Source organism: Panthera tigris, chromosome A3 (assembly GCF_018350195.1).
Source record: "Panthera tigris isolate Pti1 chromosome A3, P.tigris_Pti1_mat1.1, whole genome shotgun sequence".
NCBI classification, from domain to species: domain Eukaryota; kingdom Metazoa; phylum Chordata; class Mammalia; order Carnivora; family Felidae; genus Panthera; species Panthera tigris.
In genome coordinates, this window is record NC_056662.1 from 14,524,565 (window position 1) to 14,548,902 (window position 24,338).

The 24,338-nt window shown below is 52.3% G+C and overlaps 1 protein-coding gene across 2 annotated transcripts in view; it reads left to right on the forward strand.

The window, feature by feature from the left end:
* The first annotated feature begins 2,808 nt into the window (after positions 1–2,808).
* The window catches only part of ELMO2 (engulfment and cell motility 2), a 39,302-nt gene continuing 17,772 nt past the window's right edge, over positions 2,809–24,338 (forward strand). Inside the window, exons 1-8 of one of the 2 annotated variants that reach the window (XM_042980258.1) lie at positions 2,809–2,884; positions 14,177–14,304; positions 14,598–14,638; positions 15,078–15,150; positions 15,489–15,539; positions 19,027–19,208; positions 20,737–20,836; positions 21,895–22,046. In XM_042980258.1, the coding sequence (XP_042836192.1) occupies positions 14,227–14,304; positions 14,598–14,638; positions 15,078–15,150; positions 15,489–15,539; positions 19,027–19,208; positions 20,737–20,836; positions 21,895–22,046 (677 nt within the window). In that variant the 5' untranslated portion in view covers positions 2,809–2,884; positions 14,177–14,226. Of the gene's footprint in view, positions 2,885–12,739; positions 14,067–14,176; positions 14,305–14,597; positions 14,639–15,077; positions 15,151–15,488; positions 15,540–19,026; positions 19,209–20,736; positions 20,837–21,894; positions 22,047–24,338 lie in introns of those variants that run through there. The other variant, XM_042980259.1, reaches the window with a different exon arrangement.

Sequence of the window (24,338 nt, forward strand, 5' to 3'; positions counted from 1 at the left end):
AGAGGGAGGAGGAGGGGCAGAGAGAGAGGGAGAAACAGAATCCAAAGCAGGCTCCGGGCTCTGTGCTGACAGCACAGATCTCAACGCGGGGCTTGAACCCAAGACCCTGGATCTTGATCTGAGCCGAAGTTGGACACTTAACTGACTGAGCCATCCAGGTGCCCCTCAGAGACTGATTGTGATCAGACAAAGATCTGTTCTAGAAAGGGGCGGGGCGGAGGGGGCGGGGAAGGACGGGGCTAATGCATTGTGCCTACCTCAACACCCACAGCATCTCCAGTCTCTGTCTTTTCCCCACCTGGCTCTCGGCTTCCTGTCACGCCTGTGAGTTAGCCACCAGCCTGCCCATAAGCTCCTTTTCTGCCGAAGTTAGCCAGATTGCTTCCTGAAACTTGCAATTAAAGAAGCTTCACTGGCATATCAGGAGAAAAGGACGAAGCAGTATAAAGCTAAAATGAGTGACGCATTCCTCGGATAAATGTGGCCCGAACAGGGCCAGAACTAGGGCAAGGCAGGTGAGGCACCAGGGCACAAGATTAAGGAGGTGTCACCCCAGGCTGTGTAAGTGCAGGGCTCGCTCTACTAGATGCCCCTTTCCCCCCAACTCCCCAGAAGTTAATGGCCCATGGAGAACAAAGATTAATTCGCTTTCACATCAGAGTATGAAGTGCCGAGGAAGTATTCCCCATCAGCAGGCAGCTTTCTGCTCCAAGTGCTCCTTTGGGGACACCGGCACCTTCGGTGTTGTGGTGCTGTCATCCCCCAGCACATCATCATCATGACAAGGTCAAGGCTGGGTCCAGCTGGCGAGAAGGCCAAAGTGCAGGGAGGAGGCAGGCCTACTGAGTAAAGGCCTGGCCTGAAGTTTCACACGCCAATTCCTTAGACAAGAACGTAGCTACCCAGCCGTCCTTCACTGCGAGTGGGGCTGAGCAGTGAAGTTTAGCTGGGCAGCCACATGACTGCAGAAGGCAGGGAGAGGGGTTTGGCAGATAGCTGGTCAGCCACGACAGTCACTGCCCACATGGAGACCATTTCTCTTTAAGAATCAAGGGTGCTGAGTGTAAGCCCCCTGGGGGCTGGGGGAGGGAGAGGTATTCAGGGGCTGGAATAAACGGGGAAGGCAGGGAGGAGTAGGAGAATGTTCCTCAGGAGGAGAACTACAGGCGTTACCTTTCCCCAGAGCCCAGGGAAGTAAAGGTAAACACGGCTTGCCACCTTGCAGTGGGGCAGGAAGGAGGTCTGCTACCCACCTTGAACCCTCATGGACTCTCACCATGGACTTGTCATCATCACAAGGTCAAGTAATGGAATCTGACAGTGCAGCGTGGTAGACAGAGGATGGGATTCGGAGTGAGGAAAGCTGGATCCGGCTTCTGGTTCCTGTGTTGACCTTGGGCAAATCCTTAACCATGACAACCTTATATCCGTCTCTGTAAAATGATGGAGATGACGTCATCAACAACAGTAACAATAAATAATAACAGTAACAATAAATAATAACAGTATGAATAATAACAAAGTTGTGGTGAGGGATCCCACAAAGCAATGGTCCATAAAAGACTCTGATATCCAGCAAAGTGACACAGACCAGGGGTGAGCAAACTGTGGCCACAGGTCACCACCTAGAAAAGTTGACTAGTTGTCAGAGACCGTATGGCCCAGTATTTACTATCTGGACCTTTGTGGAAAGTTCCAAGAGGATCTCTGCGGGGACTGTATTGATGTCAGCTCGCACTAAGTTTCCACTTCCCTGAGCACCAGTTTATTCACCAGTAAAATAAAACTAACAAAGTTACCTTCAGGTCCAAGCTGTTTCTGCAATCAAAGGAAACAACTTATGTAAAACTGCTTTGCAGATCGTCAGGTGCCATATAAACGGTAGTCACTAATTTCATGCTTTCTGAGTAGTATCGATTTCATTATTTAGTCTCTGCTGCGCATCTGTGAAACGGACATCAAAATACCTGCTTCTCAGGATTGTTGCAAGGATCTGTGAGACAAGATGGTTAAACCATAAGCTTTAGAATCAAACCAGCACAGTCTGGCGTCTTGCTTGTCCGGTCACTAGCTGTATGATCTCTGGCCCTCTGGCAACCTCAGTTTTCGCATCTGAAAGGAAGGGAGGGGCATAATACCTTACATCAGGGTTGTATAAAGGGAGATAGCCCAGCGAGGTCTTGGCTGGGTGCCCGGCCTTGCTCTGATCCGCAGGTACGGTGACAAATGCCACCTCCCACGGGTCCCCACTGATCCTACAGCAGAGCTGTACCCCTCTGCCTCTGCTCAGCGCCCACGGTCAGCCCCGGGTACCGGTATAATTAGCTCCATCTCGGTGGTGAGCAGCCACGGCTTCTCACAGCCTCTGACACGACTGTCACCTCCCACTCAGTTATCTCCACCGTTGAGTGTGCATTACATGCCCGCTGGGCATGGGGCTGAGTGCCACCAGAGGACAGCTCAGCCCTCACAATCCCCGAGTTGTCACAAGGAACCAAAACCTTTTCCTTCACTCTCAGGCTGTGTCAAAAGAAAAGTTTGGGGGAGAAAATGCCACCTCTTGGATCTGCTGAGGAATCGCGTCCCTCCTGACCCCACAGCCAGCGGGGTGGGCGATGAGGGTGGGGAGAAAGGAAGCCTGTTTCTTTAAGGGGCCTCTGCTAGTGGGGCGGGGACTTCCCCCGGCAGCTGGGCCCGCCCCCTCTTGAGTGACAGGCAAACAACCCAATTACAGAAAGAGACTTCAGCGTGACGGCGGAGCGGAGCAATAGGAGCCCGGGCTGGCTTTCGGGGGCGGGATCCCGGGAAGGCCGAGCGGGCGGAGGCTGGTGGAGCGGCGGAGGCGAGACCCCGGCGCGGGAGCTGGGCCTAGGTCGGCGCCCTGGTGAGTGCGGGGCGCGCCGGGCGCCGGGGCGCGGCGGGCCGCGGAGAGGGGCCTGGCCCGAGGGACGCGGGGCGGAGAGGCTGGGCCGGGAAGGGGGCCGGAGGCTGCGGCCTGCATCTGCCTCGGGGACTGAGGGGCAGAGGGGCCGGAGGGCGGGCCCGGGCTGCAGCGCGCAGGTTCCGCAGGGGGTCGCGGCCCTGCGGGGGCCGCCGGGCCGCAGATTTGCGACCGGCAGGGGCGTCGGGTGGGGAAGAAGGAGGGCCGGGCCTTGAGGAGCGTGGGGAGGAGGAGGGTGGGAGGATGGAGCCTGCGGGCGCGGCGAGCAGATGGGGGAGGGACGGGATGGGAGAACGCTCGCTGGGAGCCCGAGGAGCGTGTGGGGCTGGGTGGCCCTCGTCTGCAGTCCTGGAGTCTCTCTTGTCATCGCCGCCTCCGAAGCACACGCTGCTCGTCCCCCCCGCCCCGTCGAGCCGGCCGGCTCTGCAGCCACCAGTCCACCTACTTCTCTCCGCCGCTCCCCCTCTGTTCAGGCGTCTGTCGCCTCCTACCTGAACTGTGGCATTGTCCTACCTGAGGTGCCCCCACGCGCTCTGGCTGCTCTGCTGTGGGCCTCGCACCGTGGCCAGTGGGGTGTTTGAAGGTGCACATCAGATCAGGACACTGCTGCGGAAAACTGGCCAGTTGCCCACCTCTTGCAGGATCGGCCCCAGATCCTCGCGCAAGCCCCGGAGATCTGGCCCTTCCGACCTCTCCCTCCCGTTCAGTACTCTTCACACGGCCCTTTTCCTATTCCTTCTACATACCAAGCCCTGGAGGGGCGGGGTGGGAGGGGGGTGGTCCTTGTCCTTAGTCTTTCTGCCTGGGCTTCTCTTCTCGGCCTGGCTTAGTCCAGTAAAGTCTCCTCCGTCCTCTAAACCTGGACTCAAGTATCACTTCCTCGGGTCGCATCCCTGGGCTCTGACTCCTCCTCCAGGTAAATTCCCCACTTTTGTCACCCTGTGCACTTCTCCTTCGTGACACTTGAACAGTTGCAGTTTTCCTTTTATTTGTGAAAGTATTTAATGTCTGTCCCTCCCATCCAGACAGTGAGGCCCAGAAGACTGTGTCTGGTTTTGCTCCTTGTGTCTCCCGCATCTTGCACAAGGACCAGGCACTGTCAATATTTATTAAATCAGGGAGGACTTGGCTTTGACAGGAGGGAGGGGGCGTGAATCACGGTACCTGCCGGCCTGCCAGTGGGAGAAAGAAGCCAACGTTGGAATACTTCCTGTGTGCCGAGCTCTATGCTAGAGTCATGTTCGACGTCCAACAGAAATATAATGCACTAGGGTTCCTGAGTGGCTCAGGCGGTTAAGCTTCCGACTTCACCTCTGCTCATGATCTCACGGTTCGTGAGTTTTTGTGAGTTCGAGCCCCGCGTCGGGCTCTGTGCTGACAGCTCAGAGCCTGGAGCCTGCTTCAGATTCTCGGTCTCCCTCTCTCTCTCTGCCCTTCCCCTGCTGGCATTCCGTGTCTCTCTCCTTCTCAAAAAGAAAGAAACATTAAGAAAAGAAGAAAAAAATACGATGTAGTGCATGCAATTTAATTTTTTTAGTAGCCACGTTAAAAATGAGTAAAAAAACAGGTGAAATTAATTTTTAGAACACGTTTTACTTAACATATTCCAAAATAATACTATTTTGACACATAACCAATATAAAAACACTATTAATGAAATAGTTCACATTTTTGCGGGTGTGCTAAGTCTTTGAAACCTGGTGTGTGTTTTCTGCCTGTGGCCAGTCTATTTCAGTTTGTGGAAACCACGTTTCCAGGGGTACCTGAGCAGTACTGTGGTAGGAACTGCCCTATTGGGCTGTGCAGTTTTAAAAGTTTCGCCTACCTGTGGCATTTAATCCTGTTTACTTTCTTCTAAGGTAATTATTGTCTGCATTTTACTAATAAAAATCGTGTGGCTCCTAAAAGTTACGTTGCCTACTGGTGACCATGCTAGAGTTTGTGAGCGGAGGAGGAAAGATTAGGACCAGTACCCCGTCTGGAGTCTGGAGTCTGGTCTTTCTATACCCTGTGCTGCCTGTAGGAGGTGTCATGCAAATTTGGGGGTGCAGGGAGTGGGGACGAAACTTGAGAACAGTGGCACCTGTGGGTAGATTGCCTATTCTGTCTGGTTTCATGCACAGTAGTGTGTCGGCATGCATCGGTGCCCCCTGTCTGGGTGGCTCAGGGACAAGCATCTTTGATGCAGTTGGAGGAAAAGGGTGCAAGACAAGTCCTTCTTGGACCTAGTCACTGTACCTCAGCACAGTGGACACCAACTCGGCCCGGTCCCCGGAGCCGGGTAGAAAATATTTGCACCCTGCAGCATCTCAGAGGTGCTGGGAGCACCACGCTCGGGTTAACAGCGTGGCTGTTCCGGTCCACAGTTGCTCACTGAGTGAGGTTTCCCTTCTTGTGAGGCCAGCGCTGTCCTAGGGCAGTAGAAGTCACCGCCTTCGTCTTCAGGATGCTCACTGTGGAAAGACGAGGCCAGGTCACAGGGTGATTGATTAGATGATATGCACGACACCCTGTGGTGCAATGAAGAGTGAGAGAGAATCAGTGGTTGTGCAGAGCCCGAAAAGTTGCCGCCGAGGCCAAGCTGCGTCACGTGCTTAAAAGTGTTGAATTTGAGTTCCTTTAGGTGGGTGGGTGCTTTGCAGTCTGCCACCGTGCCTGCGTAGACGCTGCATGGCTTATTTCCTCATCTGCCCGGCTGGTTAAGGCGTTTGAACCTGTCACCCCACTGGGCATCCTGGTTTAACGTGAGTCACCAGGGAAGGTTCATTGAGCACCTGTTATGTGCCAGGCCTTGTACTTGGCCCCTGCTTTGGAAGTGACTAAAAAACTCTCCAAGGTACTTCTTCTGGAAGAAAGTAGTCCCCGATTGCCTTCACCTGTGTTCCCATTTTGTCATCAATATCCTGCAGCCTGGCAGGTCGGGCTGCTTCGTGCTGGGGAACGCGGTTAACGCATTTTTGTAACTTCTTCAAGTTCACACAGTTGGGATTCTGCTTACTCCTATCAGGTATTGTGCTTAAAATGATTCGCGTAGATCATCCCACTTAATATTCACACCCACTTTATAGAGCAGGGTTGATTTTAACCCCCATTTCACTGATACAGAAACTGTTGGAGGGGGATCCAAACCCAAGTCTGTCCCACTCCAGAACACAAGCTCCTAAGCACTAAGTGACAGTGCCTCCCTAGCAGGTCACGGTGGAAAGAGGCCTCAAAAACATCTAGTGTAACCCCCTCACGTAGATCAGGACAAGAGGCCTAGAGAGGCCTGTGCTCGTCGCCAATCTGGGCAGTCAGGTCTCCTGCCCTGCAGTGGGGGGGGAACCTAACCCAGACATGGGGGGGCAAGACCTTCTTTTGTCCCCAACTGGTGGTGTGGCCTTGCCAGCTTCTCCGGACCTCAGTTCTCCTATTTATAAAATGAGAGGGCTTGGCCTGATTTTACAACACGAACAATGCTGTGTTGTTATGGTGGGTATTGAAGGAGTCGGGCCCTTAGCCCGGGATTTCAGCCATAACCCAGGACTCTTCACGGCTCACCACACCCCCTCCCTGCACAAGCTCTGCCGCCCTGTTGCAACCACAGTGGTCTGTTGAGGGGAAACATTTTCTTAAAGTTCGTCCATATTTTCCATCTCAGTGTCTTGTTTCCAAAAACCGAGGTAAGTGGTCTGCAAACACTGACCCCCTTCTAAATCCGCTGATGATTGTAGTTAGGGATTTATAAAGTTCTAGGCAATGAATAGTCCTCTGTCATTAGTGTTTTTATTCTCTTTTTAAAGGCAGTTAGGTGTCGGGGCATCCCGGAGGGTATTTTTAGGTGGAATTCTGCAGGCCCAGCCGTGTGCTGGGCATTGTGCTGAAAACTTTGGGGAAGAGAAGGCGGGGGAGTGGACGTGGGCCGGATGGGTCCTGCTCTCGGGTGGCTAACGGTCCAGTTGGCCGTGGCTCCTAACCCTGACCGCCATGGGGAACACTTGGGTGGGGAGGGGGAGTCAGTGGCGTGGGGTGGGCATTGATGGTGCACAGCCGGGGTTGAGAACCACTGGCCTGCAGTCTGCTTCTCAGACTTGAACGTGCATGCGAACCACCTAGGGGTCTTGTTAGAAGGCAGATTCCGACCGAGTGGGTGATTGTCCATTACCACAGGCTCCCAGATGACTCTGCTGCTGCTGGAGTGCAGCTCACACTTGAGTAGCAAGGGAAGAGGCTACATATAGAGAATTGCAAGTCCCTGGGATTGTGGAGGGTTGTGTAAGAGACTGGGAGCGCCGGTGAGGATGCGGTGAATTCTGCCTGAGGTGAGAAGACTAGGAAAGCCACGCAGATGAGTCGTCGTGTGAGCCGGGCCTTGAAGGATGAACGGAACTTTGCCACTTGGACGAGGTGGAGGGAATAATAGCTCAAGTGAGAGCACAGGTTCAGAAGAGCATGATGTTTGAGGCAGCAGGATGGTCTGGTGTGATATACTAGCGTGATGACAGTGCGATGACAGTTCTGGCCTCAAGAGCCACATGGACCCAGAGTGAGCCAAATGCTCTGCTAAGGAGTTTAAACTCCGCTCTGTAAGCATAGGAACGCTGCACAGTGATTCTCCGCGGGGTAAGAGGAGACCCAGGTGATTCTTAGGGTAGGTGTTAGGCAGAAGAAGCCCAGACAGGTACCCAGTTCCCATACCCTTACTCACTGCACTTTGGCTGCAGGTTAGTGGCTTTTGGGTGAGTCTGGTGTCCCGCAAATTTCTCCAAAAAGAAACGCCAGGGGCGCCTGGGTGGCCCAGTCGGTTTAGCATCCGGCCAGCTCTTGATTTCGGCTCAGGTCGTGCTCTCAGGTTCGTGAGATCGAGCCCCGCATCGGGCTCTGTGCTGACAGCGCTGAGCCTGCTTGGGCTTCTCTCTCTCTCCTTCTCTCTCTGCCCCTCCCCTGCCTGCCCTTCCCCACTTCGAATAAATAAACTTAAAAAAAAAAAAAACCCAAAAAGTCAGCTACTGTTGGCATGACGGTCCTTCTCAGTGTTTCTAGCAGTGAGCAGTGCATGGCAGAACTTGAATCTCTGCCAACCCAACTCCCCCCTTCTGCACCTCAGAGCTCTCATCCTCATTCAGTGGCCCTAACTAAGGGAAGTTGAGTCACTTCTCAGATGAGAAGATTTCAGAAGGAGAAGCCTCTAGTGAGATTGTGGTTTTGATTAGAAAGAGGGTGTGACCTCCAGTTCCCTTCCTGGTGTGGCCGACTCTGTTGCAGGAAACATAAACCAGACTCACCCATGCCGCCCCCACTGAATCAAAAGCAAAAGAAGAGAACAAAAAGGCACATGTCAGTCCTCATCCTTAAAAGAACTGGGGGCGGCAGGGGGCCGGGGGCGGGGGTGGGGGGGGGAAGCCGTCACTGCCTGGGCCATCATTGACAAAGCTCCACGGGGCCCTTGGTAACAATGTTGATTTTGTAAACACACCTTCCAGAAGCCGCTTAGGGAATGCTCCATTGGAGACACCGATGCTACGATTTTTCTCGTTTCCCCAGCTTTGCCTTTGAAACCCGGTGCTTTCATTCTCCTGCGTGAAACAGATTTCTCTTCCTCAGATCAGTGTGTGCGTCTCTCATCTCTCCCGTCCTGTGGCATTTTGAGTTTTTCCAAGCCGGCTTTACATCTGTAACACTTCAAAGGGGATGGCAGGTGAGGGCTGGCAGAGTTGTTTCATCCGGAAGAGGTGTTATCACTTCTTTGCCCCCCCCGGGCCTGGATGTGAACTGCAGCTCCCTTATCCTGGCTGCTTGGTGTTGAGCTCTGGAGCACTGCTGAGCGGCCGGCCAAGAGGCTATTTATAACCCCGAGAGTTTTGCAATGTTACTGAATCGCTTCGACCTAATTTCCACTTCCTTTCTAAAATGAAAACGAGAAGAGTAAGCAAGCCAGTACTGAGAGAGTTCCCCACAAGGAGACCCTTCGTCCGGGAATGTGCTCCGGACCATTTACTGCTCCGACTCTCCTGTCTCCTGGTGCCTCCAACAGAGAGAAAAGCCGGGGGGTTATTCGCCCCTTTCTTGTCGGTAGCGTCAGGGGCGCCAAATCTGGTTTTCCGGTGAGACACGTTCTCACGTTAGAGATGACGGCAAAACTCTCAACAGTGGAACCGCTGTGCAGTTGGAAGGTGGTAGGACGCGGAGGGAACGCCAGACAACCGGCACGGTTCTGGCCAGTCCCTCTCCATTCAGAGGCAGGCCTGGTTCGTAGGAGCTGAGGAGGTCAGAGCCGACGGATCTGTGCAGACACTCGTCCTTTCTGAACCGCGCCGGTATGCCGGGTGCCGTGCCAGGTTGAGGAGCTACACGGTGTACCTGCCCTGGGGGAGGAGCTAGTGAGGAAGAGAGACGTGTAAATACATAACCATTGTAATAGTATGTACAGCAACCACAATAATAATACCTGTAACGGGGCAGGACGAGAGCCTTCGCAGGGGTCTGGACAGAACGCTGTGAGAACAGAGTGGCCCCCTCCAGCCTCATTTTGCTAGGGAAAAGCTAAGAACGGTAGAGAGGAAGTGACATGTGAGCTGGGCTTTGATGTTCGGATAGGAGCTCTTTTGACCGTCCATGGGAGGGGGAGGACATGCAAGGGTACAGAAGAAACGAGGGGCGCCTGGGCGGCTCAGTCGGTGGAGCGTCCGACTTCGGCTCGGGTCACGATCTCGCGGTCCGTGAGTTCGAGCCCCGCGTCGGGCTCCGTGCCGACGGCTCGGAGCCTGGAGCCTGCTTCGCATTCTGTGTCTCCCTCTCTCTCTGTCCCTCCCCTGCTCGTGCTCTGTCTCTCCCTGTCTCAAAAATAAATAAAACATTAAAAAAAATTTTTTTTAAAAGAAAAGAAATGAAAGAACGTGGCCTGCCTCACAGAAATACCAAGTATGCTGGGAAGATCTGGCTAGGTTATGAAGAACCGAATGCCACACGGGGAGGTGTCGATCTCCTTCTCCAGACAGTGGAGAACCGTTCTCCAGACACCTGCTGTGGGCCACGTACAGCACTGCCTGCTTTTCACATGGCCTTCAAACAGCACCAGACTACCTGGGATCTAATTATTAAGGTAGCCGTGTCACACTGAGCAAGGTACTTAATTTCACGGTGCCTCTATTGTCTCTTAAATGGGGATAATAATACGCCACACAGGGTGGCTTGGTGGATTAAATGAATTAATACAGGTAAAGCCCTCAGAATACTACCTTTGCACCATGCCATTGTTAGCTAACGTCATCAGCATCAAAGAAGTACGACGTAGAGGGGAAAGAACTAACTTTGAAGTCATAAGACTCAGCCGTGAGATCCAATTCTAATACGATTTCTCTCTTTTCTGGGAGGGCAGGGAGGCGTGGGAAGGAGCTGTGTGGAAGACAAGCTTCTCAACCGACCTGAACTTCACTTGCCTCCTCTGTGTAAAGTAGGGATGATTTACAGGGTTCTTTGAGCATCAGCTGTAGAAATGCCGTAGAACTGAGTGATCGGCTATAAAGAGGCTGTCTACCTATTAACTGTTACATACAACTGTCACATACATGTCACCGTATCACTGGTCTTTTCTAAACACACCAGACTTACCTAAGTGGGTTTCACTCTTCATTAATTCAGCCAGTGTTAATTGAGGGCCTGCTCAGTGCCATTATCTTTTTTTTTTTTTTTAAGTTTCTTTACTTATTTTGAGAGAGAGAGTGAGTGGGGGAGGGCCGACAGAGATGAGGAGAGGCAGAATCCCAAGCAGGCTCTGAGCTGTCGGCACAGAGCCCGACGTAGGGCACAAAGTCAGGAACCGTGAGATCACGACCTGAGCCGAAGTCAGATGCTTAACCGACTGAGCCACCCAGGTGCCCCTCAGTGCCGTTATCTTAAGCCTGTCATGCTGCTGTCTGTTTGGGCCTCCATTTAGAGTTCCTTCAAAGCTTGGGGTCAGACTCAGCCTTAGGCTTTTTCATTGCAATGAACAGAAAAGCAGTCCAGTTCCATTGAAAGGAGTTTTTTTGGCAGGATCCAGGGGAATTTCAGGCACCCCGAGTGTAGGAGTTGGAGCCATGGAATCTGGGAAATCATCAGGCTTTTTCCATCTCTTTTTGGGACTTTGTGGTTTCTAGTTTGTGGCCTCTGCTTATCTACTGCACATTTCCGGATTCTTCCTGCAGAACAGCTTCCTCTGAAAGCTCTTGGTTTTTGCTTCGCGGTATCTTTGACTTGCTGGTGGCTTTGGCTTGGCAGGGTACCTGCTGTGAGGCTGACTGCAACATTTCTGATCCAGGGCCCGTTGTGATCCAACGTCCTTAACCCGTGTCTTTAAATTTAAGAGAAAGAGCTGGATTGGTCCAGCTGAGGCTGAGTGTTCCCCTCGGTCCCATTAGCTGGGGCACCGCTGGGGAGGGTGTCATTCAATATGAACGGACTGCCTGCACTTGGTGAGAAAGGGCAGGGTTGCTGAGAACTCTCTCCAAAGACAGTATCCAGAAAGGAGTTCTAACAGATACTGGTTGTTTCTTAGCAACACATTGAACTAAGGGCGTAGTTTCTTTGGGTGAGGACTTTGAAGCGGGCAGTCTTCATTTGGGTTTGAACGTTCTACTTTAGAATCATGGAGTTCTAGACTCAGGAGGCACTTTACACGTGGTTTAGTTCAACACTCACATCTCACGGTAGAGACTTGGGTGAAAGGGACGCCTACACATCCCCTCCCCCCACAGCACTTAGGGGCAGGACTGTGACTAGGTCCTGAGTCCGTTGGATCCAAATCTAGTTCCTTCTTCAGCAAAATCATCCCAGCCCAGTGATCTTGCTGCACCTGCACTGCCTCCTTATTTTAAAGAGAAGAACTGAACTAAGTACTAAATGGTCTAAGAAAGCCATACTGTTCAGTTCCATGTATTTACAGTACAAAAACAGGCAGCAGTCACGTATGGCAAGAGAAGTCAGGAAGGAGTTGCCTCCTGGAGGGCTGGAAGGTGGGGGATTGATTAGGAGGAGGTAGGAGGGAATTTTCTAGGTGATGAAAATGTGTCAGGTCTTGTTTTGGGCAGTGGTTATAGAGAGATGTGTGTATTTTTTTTTAACTTTTTTAAATGTTTATTTATTTTTGAGAGAGAGAGACAGAGTGCAAGCAGGGGAGGGGCAGACACACACACACACACACACACACACACACACACACACACGCAGAATCCAAAGCAGGCTCCAGGTTCTGAGCTGTCCGCACAGAGCCCGACACGGGGCTCGAACTCACAGACTGCGAGATCATGACTGAGCCAAAGTCATATGCTTAACCGACTGAGCCACCCAGGCGCCCCGACATGCGTGTGTTTCTATTATATATACTTATATATATATATACATGCATATACATGAGCTCTGCATTTCACGTATATAAATATACATGATATATAAATTATATCTCAGTTTTAAAAAATGATCTCACAACTGTATAGTCATACCTCCTAATTCTGGCACATTTACCACTAAGGATGGGGATACCTGCCCCAGGCACCCCGAGATTCATGGTACCGCCCCTGCTGTGCTGTGTCACTGGAGCAGAGCTTCTCAGCCAGGAGCTATTCTAATGGGAACAGTTGCCAGAGGCTCATTGTGTATCTAGGCCCATAAACATTGCATGTGGAAAATTCTGCTTGGAGCTGAGAAGCTTTAGGGGCCATCAGGCCGGCCCCCTGCAGCCCCTTCAGGCTTGATTTCGTTCCAGCGAACCGAAATTCGGGCTCGCTCAGCGGGGAGGGGAAGAGCACTGGCCAAAGCCAGCCCCAGGTTCTGTGTCCTTTACTACTTACAGGCTGGTGGAACTGAGGCAGTTTAACCAGCCTCTGAGCGCCAGTTGTGTCCTCTTCAGACAGGAGTAGTAATCTGATTCCGCCTACTTCCTCAGGCTGCTGGGAGGGCTCAGCAAAACCGGTGGAAGCACTTTGAAAACCATCTCTCCATTGCCGTGTCCTGAAAATGCTGGTATTTTCGACAGTTGACTTCTGGAGCAGCCCGCCCCGATCAGGACACTGGTCGTGGAAGCTTCCCTCTTTCTGAGACTCGTGGGTGTGTGGGGGAAGGAACTGTGACCCCTTTCACCAAAGGAGTGTGTGCTTCCCAGGCTGCGAGAACTGACATCTGTGCCTGGGCCTAGCAGTTGACAGCATAAGTGAATAACAGTTAGCAGCAGCTAGCATGTTCCGGGAGGGCCGGGCGGTCTTCGTTAGCGAAGCATGAACTGCGGAGAGAGGCTGAGCCCGGTGGATGCAGGAGGAAGGTTTCTTTCGTTAAGCGAGAGAGAGGCCTGTCCTGAGCCTGTAGGTGAGGAATGTAAATATACGTGGAAATAACCCATCAGTCGAGTGACTTCCCTTCATCAGACCTTGGAGAGAAAATGCTTTAATTACTGCTTGGAGCACCACTAAGCTGGCAGTTGCCTAGGATACCGGTCACATGGGCCCATCTTCCAGACCTGTTCAAAATGATTCGTTTCCCTTCATTTTGGAGACACATGGGGGAGGGGGGTCAGAGGTACTTCCGGAGCCTCGTCCTTCTAGAGACGGGCCCTCGTGTGAGGCTGTCCTCGCCGCCCCACGCTTGGGCTCTCAACAGCCCTTGCCCTTGGCAGTAGGGACTAAAATAGCATTTCCTGTCCCAGTTCTCTTCCCCGTTTTCTGAACTCTGCGTCATCCCACACAGAGGAGGCTCCACACTGTGTCCTTTGAGGGGGAAGGAGTGGCAGCAGAAACCGGAGAGGAGGCGAGAGAGTGTGTGGCCGGGCCGGGCCGACACCGGGGGTCTTCCTAGGATGGCTGCAGACGGAAGGGCTGGCTCCGCTCAGCTAAGCACTCGACCGAGAACAGGCTCTGCCTATTCTTGTCTGTCTCAGAGGCTATGCTTCTCCCTCTCAAGGTCCCAAGGCCGGCATTTTGCAGTAAATTCATCCTTCTACCACACAGTCCTCCTGACCCTTAGACCGAAGTGTCACATCGGCAGATCTTGCTACCGGCTGATCCGCAGTTGATGGATAGGCTTTGTCCCGTTTCTACTTGCTGATTTAATGTAAAGAGACAGAAAGCCCAAGGAGAGGTTACGGTGTGATATAGAAAAATTCCAACCAAGTAGTTCGGTATGTCACTTTGGACACTATCTATCTTCTGATTCTCCAAAGTATCTAAGGAGTGGAAAACGAAGGCAAAGTCTCTGACTCTTTCCTTCTTTCTGATTCTTTGTCTCCAGGCGGCTGTGTTTGTGTGTGTTTCTTGGAGAAACAGGGCCCATTGGGAACAATGCCACCACCATCAGACATTGTCAAAGTAGCCATCGAATGGCCAGGTGCTAATGCTCAGCTCCTTGAAATCGACCAGGTAAGCTCCTGAAATGAGAAGCAGAGATGCGGGGAGCAGGATCTGGGAAGTGCATGGCAGAGGGTGTCTTCGGGGGTGGGGGCCGTTGGCATCAGGAGTAAGAACCAGCAACACGAATGTCAAGGCCTGTCCCGCCCTGCCCTGTGGAAGGTTGGTCCCGGCTTGGGAGAGGCTTCCTCTCCGGGAGGCAGTCCACACGAAGGCCCAGGTCGATCCTTCTTAGCAGCCCCTCATCAGAACCTTAGCGTGAATAGCCTGTGGTTGCTGGTGAAAGATCTCTCTCTCTCTTTCAGAAACGGCCTCTGGCATCCATCATCAAGGAAGTTTGTGACGGGTGAGTAGACACTGTCCTTGTTCTGGACAAGGATAAGCTGGCTACTAGAGGAACACTGCCAGACCTTGAGAGGAGTCTCCAGTTAGTTGCGTCCCCGGGATGGGGCTTTTGTGGATCATTGTGTCACAAAGGAAGTAGCTGAGGAGGATGTCCCTAAGAGCTCCCCTAAACCTTTTTTCCTCCTTTAAGCCCAAGAATGTCCTGCCCGAGGTCCGGGCGGGGTGCGAGGCCCGCCCCCAATTGTGCACACCATCTTTTCGCGGTGCCCATCTTTATGCAAGTTGCTTTTTCAGCATCTCCGCCTGAACCCGTGGGATCCCCCCATCCTCCAAACAGGCCGCCCAAGCCCTTGAGCGGCTGGGCTGGAAATGAACACGTGCAGCCTCTAGCCAGGCCTGGAGGGAGGGCCCAGTGCCTGTACTGTGTGTTTCTTACACAGGTGGTCCTTGCCAAACCCGGAGTATTACACCCTCCGTTATGCAGACGGCCCCCAGCTCTACATCACGGAGCAGGTCAGTGCCGAAGCAGCAAGTCAGGCCTCACTCGGAAGCGAGCCACCCAGGGAGGTGGCGCTGTCGGCCTGGCCGACCTGCAGCCAGCTTCTGTTTATTGGGGACGCACCAGCCCCTGCTTCCTTTAGTGGCTGGAAAACCATGGCTTCTACATCCTGAGGGCTCGGGGCACGCGGAGGGGGTGTGAGTTCTCGGGCAAGAAGCACGCGGAAGGAGGCCTGACCCAAGAGGCTCGGTTACGACTACTTTAAAATGACAGCAAGTTCTCGTTGATTCAGCTGGCTTGCACAATTTTAATATTTTATCTCAGCTACTCTTTTTTCCTCTTTGCTACCCAGACGCGCAGTGATATTAAGAATGGGACCATCTTACAGCTGGCTATCTCCCCGGTAGGTATCCGGCTCTCCTCGGGGGGACGTTTATTTAACACATTAGATGATCACCCACCTTAGGCCAGACTCTTTTCCAGCAACCAAGACTACACAGCTTAAAAAGTCAATCTTTGAGGGACGCTTGGCTGGCTCAGTCAGTGGAGCAGCCGACTCTTAATCTCAGGGTTGTGAGTTCAAGCCCAGTATTAGGTGGATATTACTTTAAAAAAAAAAAAAAAAAAGTCCGTCTTTGCTTTCACAGCCTTGTTGGGAGTAAACAACCAAAGGCCTCTCTTAAACATCTTGACAGAAAGTTGCTTAGGCAGCTGTGGGGGACTCAGAAAGGGACCGCCTGGCTCAGCCTAAGGATTCCCAGAAAACCTTCCCAGAGAAGGGGGAAGCTTAGCGCAGATGTTGAAGGATAAGCAAGAATCAGCTGAAGAAAGAAGAAAATGAAAAGTATCCCGAGCAGAAAGATGTGCTTTGGGGAAGGCGGGGGTGCTGGGTGGCAGAGGGCCCGCAGCAGCCAGGGGAGAGCCAGACCCGGAAGGGTCCCGGATGGCAGGGGTCTCAGATGGCCTACTCATGGGTTTGGACTTTATGCAGAAAGGGAACGTGGGGACATTGAAAGATTTTCAGCAGGAAGGTATATTATGTTTAGATTTATATTTTAGGAAGATCACGTTAGTGACAGTGTGAAAGATGGGCTAAAAAAAGAAGGTTGGTGGTAGGAGGAATCTTTAAGAAGCTAATGAGCCCGTGAAGGCAAGTGACAGTGGAGACGGAAGGACAGGCATGAGAAATATTTAGAGGTGAACCAGGGGATGTGGTGACATCCCGGATATGGAAGGAAAAGGGAGAATTTGAGGTGACTCCCCGATTCCTGCCAGAGTGGCCCTTAAAGGCAACCAAGGGAGCAACCAGAAGGGCAGAGAGAAAACCAGGAGCAGGAAGTGGCTTAGGAGCTGAGGGCAGGGAGTGTCGGGACAGAGGAAGGTATGGTCTGCAGTGAGCAGAGAGCAAGAAAACCGGGAGCAGAAAAGCCGTTTGTTGATCTGGGAAGCCCATTGGTCCCTGGTGGCCTCTGCGAAGACGGTTTTGGTGGGGTGATGGGTGACAGACAGACTACAGTGGCAGCAGAGTGAGGTCCGTGACTTTACCGCGCTGTCAGGAAGCTCGGTCATAAGAGGAAGTAGACACAGAAGGCAAGAACTCGGGGATGTGGAGCCCAAAAGAGAATGCTGTTGAAAAGGGAGTAAGACAGGGGCGCCGGGTGGCTCAGTCGGTTAAGCGTCCGACTTCAGCTCAGGTCGTGATCTCACGGTTTGTGGCTTTGAGCCCCGCATCAGGCTCTGTGCTGACAGCTCGGAGCCTGGAACCTGCTTCGGATTCTGTGTCTCCCTCCGTCTCTGCCCCTCCCCCACTCGTGCCCTGTCTCTGTCTTAAAAATAAATGAACATTAAAAAAAAAAACTTCTTAAAGGGGTAAAACATTCATGTGTTTCAAAAATCAAAGAGTTTGACAAAGATGCAGTGAAAGGTCTCCCTCCCTGCCCTGTCCCTCATCTACCTAGTTCCCCGCCTCCTCCACCCTTTATAGTTGCTAACTGCTGGTGCAATTTTTTTTATGTGTCTTCGAGAATAAGCTAAGATGGGAGAGGAAGGTCGATGGTGCAAACGGACCGGGACCTTACTGGGTCAGGACAGGAGGAATCCAAAGCCCCGGTGGAGGGATTTTCGACTGCTCAGTCCCCAAGGAGGACAGTCGGGCATGGGGGTGGCTTAGGTGGAGAAGGGCTGCCAGAAAATTAAGGGCACGATGACACGTGTTTTCTTGGTGAGGGACGAGACTGGTCCGTCTGCGCGGAAAAGCGACGCGGAGTAGTAACAGCTAACGGTTCCGGAATGCCGGCATTCTGCTGAACGCTTTACATACGTGCTATCATTTAACCTCGACAGACACCCGATGAGATGGGTACTCCTGGCAGCCCCATTTTGCAGATGGGCGAACTGGGGCTTAGGTTAAACGACTTGCCGCTCGTCACACAGATGAAAACGTGGCGGAGCTGCCTCTCAAACCCAGGGCTCTCTGACTCCCTGCCAGTATTCTCACCAGCACGTTCTCCTGCTCCCCCGCCCCCCCCTTCCCGAACTCTGCTCATCTTAAGGACTTCATTTCCCCCCTTAGCTCCGCTAGCTTAACGTGACAGCCCGGGAGTTGCTTTCGCAGACGTGCTGAAGCGTTTTACAGACCTCCTGCGCAGACTAGTTGACTTTCTCGGGAGTACATCTCTCTGGAGCAGGAGGCAGCGGCCCAGAAACGCTGTCTCAGGAGGAACGTTAACATTTGGAGTTGGAAGTTTCTAAGTGTGATGCAGACCAGTGTTCTTCAAATTGTTCTATCCTGTGACCTTTTCTCGTGGCGTGCGCCTTCTCCGCTATGGAGAGTGTGGAGGATTTCTGTGTCCTTGAGAGCCGTGTGCTGGTCTAGGGCCGTCTTTGTAAGAATAAAAGAGGAAAGGCAGAGGGGAGAGAGGTGACCCGGCCTGACTCTTTGCCAGCAGCAGGAGCCGGGCTGCGGTCACTTACTTAGCACCGTAAAGACCCCAAGAGCATTTTGCTCTCAAGGCTCTTCCGTTCCAGCTGAGAATATGAATTAGCACACAAAAAAATCAAGAATGATGAATCGGTCACTTGCAAGGCACTGACTATAAAGCTAGTTAAGTTCAGCAAGAGGAAGGACCAGCGAACACTGGGGAAGGGCTTATGGCCGAAGCTTGTAGAAAGGAGGCAAGCAACCTGCTGGGAAAAGTTGGTGGGCTAGGAGAAAGCTTAGTCACCAGCCATCACTTTGAAAAAGCTATTTTGAAAGCTTCCAGCTCCTTGATACTCTTGAAGTTTCCCCAGGACTGTCAGTTTTGAAGAACAATGATACGGACTTACAGAGAAGGTTAAAAAAAAAAAAAAAAAAAATGTCAGGCTTACCACGTTTTCAGATTGAAAGGGACCTTAAAGGGGACCATCAGATTAAATCCTCCGTCAACGCAAGAATCCCTTGTGTGGCATCTTGGCCAGCCGGTTGTCCAGATTCTCCTTGATTGCTTTTGGTGACGGAGAGCTCCTTACATCAAGAGGCAACGTCGTCTACTGGCTGACGGCTTAAATTAATAGAAAACTTCCCTCTGTTGAGCCAATATCTGTTTCTCTGTCTGCCAGAGGTGGCGCCTGTTGTCTCCTCAGTGTCTCTTGTAGTCCTTCCGTGGGAAGTTTTTGTAATCCATAGACCAGAGTGCTACAGAAGGGATACCCGTAACTACAGATCGGTCTTGGCATACTGGGAATTTCCTGATTGGTCCAATAAGCCTGTAGTAAGCAGCTCCTAGACACTGTCAGCAACAGGGTCTGCCTCGGGCTGGATGGCCACAGAAAGGCCTTCATGAGCCACTCACAGAGCGGTAACCTGCCGCGAGGACCAGATGGCACACATCTTGTCTCTGGTCTCGTAGTCCCGGGCTGCACGCCAGCTGATGGAGAGGACCCAGTCGTCCAACATGGAGGCCCGGCTGGATGCCATGAAGGAGCTGGCCAAGCTCTCTGCCGACGTGACCTTCGCCACCGAGTTCATCAACATGGACGGCATCGTGGTGCTGACGCGGCTTGTGGAGAGTGGAACCAAGCTCTTGTCCCAGTGAGTATTACTGGGCTCTTGCTCGGGATTTCAGAGACTCTACGCTCGGCGGGGCATCCTTCCCTCACCTCCGCCGAGCCTCTTGAACTTACTGGGCACCTTGTGGGTGCAGAGCAGCGTGCCAGGCACTAGGGTCTGCACAGAGGAATGCACCGTCACGGTCCTCAGTCTCGTAGTCTAGCTGGGCTCTCACAGATGCCGCGTAGGAGCGAGAACAGGGGCTTCAGGAGTCAAGAAGAGAGAAGTCGGTTCATGACAAACCTGTTAATTTATGGAAAATGATTGGCCTGGGGGAGGCTAGTGAGCAGAGTGTCCATTATTGACCAGAACAGGGGTCTGTTTGTAATCACCCCCTGCTTCCTCTCTCCCCTTTCCAGTCACCTCCCCGCTTACACACAGGTGCGCACACACAGGCCTTCCTCTGTGTTCGCCATCTCCCCACCACCCATTGTCACGGGGAGACGAAGCTCCGCAACTTTTCCATCTCCCTGCTAGAATGGGAGTGGTGGGGAACCGCACCGTGAGCAGCAGTGAACGAACAGGTGTTTAGTTAGCCGTCCAGGCCTGTGGTGCCTCAGCTGGCAGAGAGGGAGTCAGAAATCTTTCAGCCAGTGGATCAGCTATTGAAATTTTCAGCCAAACCAAGCAGCTAATCATGGGTGTTTGTCTTAAGTCTCCGATTTTGCAGCTGCACTGAAATCCTGAAGCCTTCCGCTGCCATCAGCGCTGGCCCAGGACTTCCGCAGTCTGCCGGGAGTACGGCATTTGGCTGGCCTTGGTTTCCTCCTCTTTAAAACGGAGATGCTGCTTCCATTGCCGTATTGTCACGAGGAATTAATGGGTCCGAACGTGCCTCGCCATTGGGAACAGCGTTTGTTAAATCGAGAGCACCGTACAGACGTATAAAGGGTTGTGTGTAGAAGGAGGAGGGACACAGGAGAGAAGACGTCGTAATCCCCGTCCTCCTCCAGCACTGCAGTAAGGGCTTCGCATACCTTGTCATCTTGCCCTCGCCACAGCCCTGTGATGTTAACGCTGTGAGACCAATGCAGTCTTACAGAGGAGGAATTTCAAGTTTGGAAAGGTAAAATGTGCACAGTTAGTAAATAGTTGACCAGGATTGAACCCATGTCTGAAGTTTGTACTCCCTGTCCTGCACTCTGCCCCCTCTTGGCCTTGGACATGGGCTGTGGGCTCCCTTGGGTACCCCCGCCAAGTGTTGGGGTTGACAAAGGTCTGATAGCTTTCTCGGGTTGGGAAATGGATGAGTGATTGTGTTTCCCTGAGATGAGGCAGTACGGGGAAGGAGAGCCTGACCCGCAGCGGCCCTTCCCAGAGACGGATGGACACCTGGACAGAACTTGCTGCACACCTGCCGAGGCACGCATGCAGGCACTCGCAGCCACACCGCCTGACCCCTGGTGTGGTGCTGACACCGAAATCCGTCCCTGTTGCGGCTGCCGTCACACCTGTGTTCCCTGGTTCTGAATCTTTGTATTATTTTGTGTGTGTGTCGTTGATGTCTCAGCTACAGTGAGATGCTGGCATTCACCTTGACCGCCTTCTTAGAGCTCATGGACCATGGCATTGTCTCCTGGGACATGGTTTCCATCACCTTCATCAAGCAGGTGAGGCCTCCGGCTTTCCGTCTTCCCCGCCCCCCTCAGTGGCCGCTGGTCCTCTAGGTTCACGGAGAGATGCCGGCGAGATCGCCGTGCTGCTGGCGGTTGGCTCTCTACCCCCGAGGCCCGTTTTTTTTTATCCTCACGCTCGGGTCTTCCTGGGGCTCCTGAGAGAATTCCTTCGTTGCCCTTGAAGATGGAAACGGGCTCCCAGAACTGGAGGTGGCCAAAGCGGGACGGGGTTGTCAGTGAGGCCTGGGACGACACCAGCCGGTCAGCCAGTACGAGCCCGGCGTCTCTGACCTGCTCCCTGCGCACTCCCTTCTCTTTGAGACACATGTTCATGTCGTCCGCTTTGTATGTCAGTCTGCCTTCTGCCGGCGGGTCTGCAAGGCAACCTGCTCGGGTTGTCAGATCGACCTGGGTGCATGGGAGGGCGTACTTTTGCTTTCCTTTGTTCTGTAGGGAGGGGCAGCGTCACTTCCAAAAAGTGAACTAAAACCAATGAGTAATGTATCTGCTGACCTAGAATCACACCTGTTGTTGGCTCGGGACATTGGGAATTTCCTGACGCCGGAGATATTTAGGCAAAAGTGAAATGGGCACGTGTCGAGGACATTACAATGGAGCTTGAGAATAACGGGGGGTGATGAGATTACAAGACTTTGAGGGCTTCCTGCCTCTTGAGCCTCTGCCGGCCTGTGTGTGTGTAGGGGCACAGTGTGTGTGTCAGGACAAGGGCCCATGGCGATAAAAGGAGTTCCCGATTTCATTAAGATCCTGTGCTTTCTCCACTCCGCTTTCCCATGCCTGAACCTCATTTTGAAAACAAAGGATCGAGCCCTTAGATTTTGAGGAAACACAGTTGACTGGAAGCTGTTGTTTGAATTTGAATTGTCCATGCCTAGGGACCATAAACCAGACACCGCTGTCCACGTGGGGACAGTGGCCCGGTATGGATGGCATACCAGGAAGGAGAGCCTTCGTGGGCTAACAGAGACTCGAGTCGCCCAGCACGCTTGGGCCCCGGGCTCCCTGACTGATCTGGCCCTCGCTGGCTGTAGATTGCAGGGTACGTGAGCCAGCCCATGGTGGACGTGTCAATCCTTCAGAGGTCCCTGGCCATCCTGGAGAGCATGGTCTTGAACAGCCAGAGCCTGTACCAGAAGATAGCAGAGGAAATCACCGTGGGACAGCTCATCTCTCACCTCCAGGTGTGAGTAAGAGACCCCGCCCCGGCCCCCTTCTCGCCTCTTATTCTCCGTAGGTCTCCCAGTCCTACCCCTTTGCTTGTGTTCCAAACCACTGGCCTGCTTGTTCACTCATTCGTCAGCACTTTCACACTATGGGAACGCTCCCGGGATTGGGCCCCGATCGTGTCACGCTCCTGCCGCAATCCTCCGCGGCGCCCCTTGTCCCTCAGGCTGAAGGGAAGTTTTCCCGGCCTCCCTGTACCGCCGTGTCCCAGACAGAATTAGATGCTCTCTCCTCTTTGGGCCAAATAGTCTCTGTTTGTACCTATGAGAATTATATAGAAAATCCCCTGTTTTTGTTATCTGCCTCCCATTTTAAGCTTTGAGCTCTCTGGGAAGAGGGACCAGTTATTTTTGGATCCCTTGCTTTGGTTTAAGGAGAAGTCAGTTAGTATTTGAGAATGAACACTTAGCAAACTAGCAGTGTGCTGTGTGTGTGGGGCCGGGGGGAGGGTAGCAAAAACTATTGTATAGGACACGAGTTCGGGCTTTCCATTCAGATCCCGGCTCCACTGTGTCCTAACTAGGTCTCTGCCTTCCACATGTCACCTTGTCCCATCTGGTCTCCGTTTCCTCAGGTCCAGGCTGGGGTTCACCCTCTCCATTACTCAGACTTGTGAGGCTCAAAGGGGTTAGAAGGTCTAGCATAGTGGCCAGCGTAGGATGGGTATATAATTCAGGAGTTTTTTGTTCTTGTTTGTTTTTGAAGAAGCTTATCCCATTCCAGGCCATTTTGTCAAATGGTAAAACCAGAAGACAGATGAGCCCTTTGGAGCCCTGTTCCTCTCCTCCCCATTCTTTGTACTTCACTTTAACCCTATTTAAGGGGGCTGGACTCCCCAAAACAAGGTGGTGATACTGTTGACTCCTTTGTTCCCTTTTAGCCTTTTGGGCATGGACAGAGTGCCGACAGAATGACCTGTCAGGCCCGGGGAAGCCACAGCTCCCAGCTTTGCTTATTTATAGCAGCCTTGTCTTCATTCAGCTGTGCTCCCAACCTGTCCTCACCCCACCCTCCCGCCAACAGCCCCGATTTCTCCTTGTCACTTCTAAGGAATTCTTCAGTCTCTGTTTTCATACCCCAAAGCCAAAAGGTTGTTTGAAGTGAAGGGAACATTATAAACTCCAGATGGAGAGTTCTGATTTTCCTGACGTCAGACTTACCTCTCTGTTTCTTTGTTTCTGAATCAGGAATGACCCAGTTGGGTACCCAAGGATGATAGAGGACAATGGCATTTCTTAGGGGTCAGTCCGTGAATATTTTCAGCCCGTAGCTACTACCAGAAATTATGTCCTCTGCTGTTGGGGCTGAGAGATACTTAGTGCCCTCCGTGAGACCTCCAGGATGCCCATTCACCCCACCTGAGCAGGAAGTCTGTTAGCCCGTCTAAGAAGAGAGCCACGGAATGCATCCCCAGTGCGGCCCTTGGAGACATTTTGCCAAGTGCTTGGATTATAAGATTCCAGAGAACGGTTGTCTTTAATTCATTCGTATTAAAATGAAATAAGTTTAGGGGCGCCTGGGCGGCTCAGCTGGTTGAGCATCCGACTTGGTTTTGGCTCAGATCACGATCCCAGGGTCATGGGATCGGGCCGTGCGTTGGGCTCTGTGCGAACGTGGAGCCTGCTTACGAGTCTCTCTCTCCCTCTGCCCCTCCCCGGCTCGTGCGCGCCCTCTCTCTCTCTCCCCCCAAAATAAAAAATAAACAAAATGAAATAAATTTGTAGTTGAAGACTTTGAAAATAGGGAGGAGCACAAAGAGTCAGTCCTTTTCCCATTTTCCTACCTGCAGACATAACTACTGTTCACATTAAATTAACTGCCCTGCTAGTCTTTTTTTCTGTGTATGTTTTTGTTAACAAAACTGGGAGCTTACTACACATACTGTGTGTACCTTGACGTTCTTATGAAATAATATCTCTTGAACGTTTCCCCATGTTAAAGAGTCTTGGTGGTTCTAAATCTTTTTTGCATGCCATATGCCTTTGAAAATTCAGTAACAGTTATAGACTCTCACCTCCTTGGAGAAAATAACACATAGTCAACCAACCGCATGGAATAATTTCTGCACCATTTCTAGGGTTTACAGACACTCCAGACTCATCCCCGAGTCCCAGGTGAAGAACCTTCCCGACATGATTTTTATTGATGACCTACGACATTTGGATTATTTACCATTCTTTCTTTTTTTTAACAGTACTCGAATGAAACACTTTGCCCAACTCTCTGATTCCTGTCTTTGGATAAGTTGCTC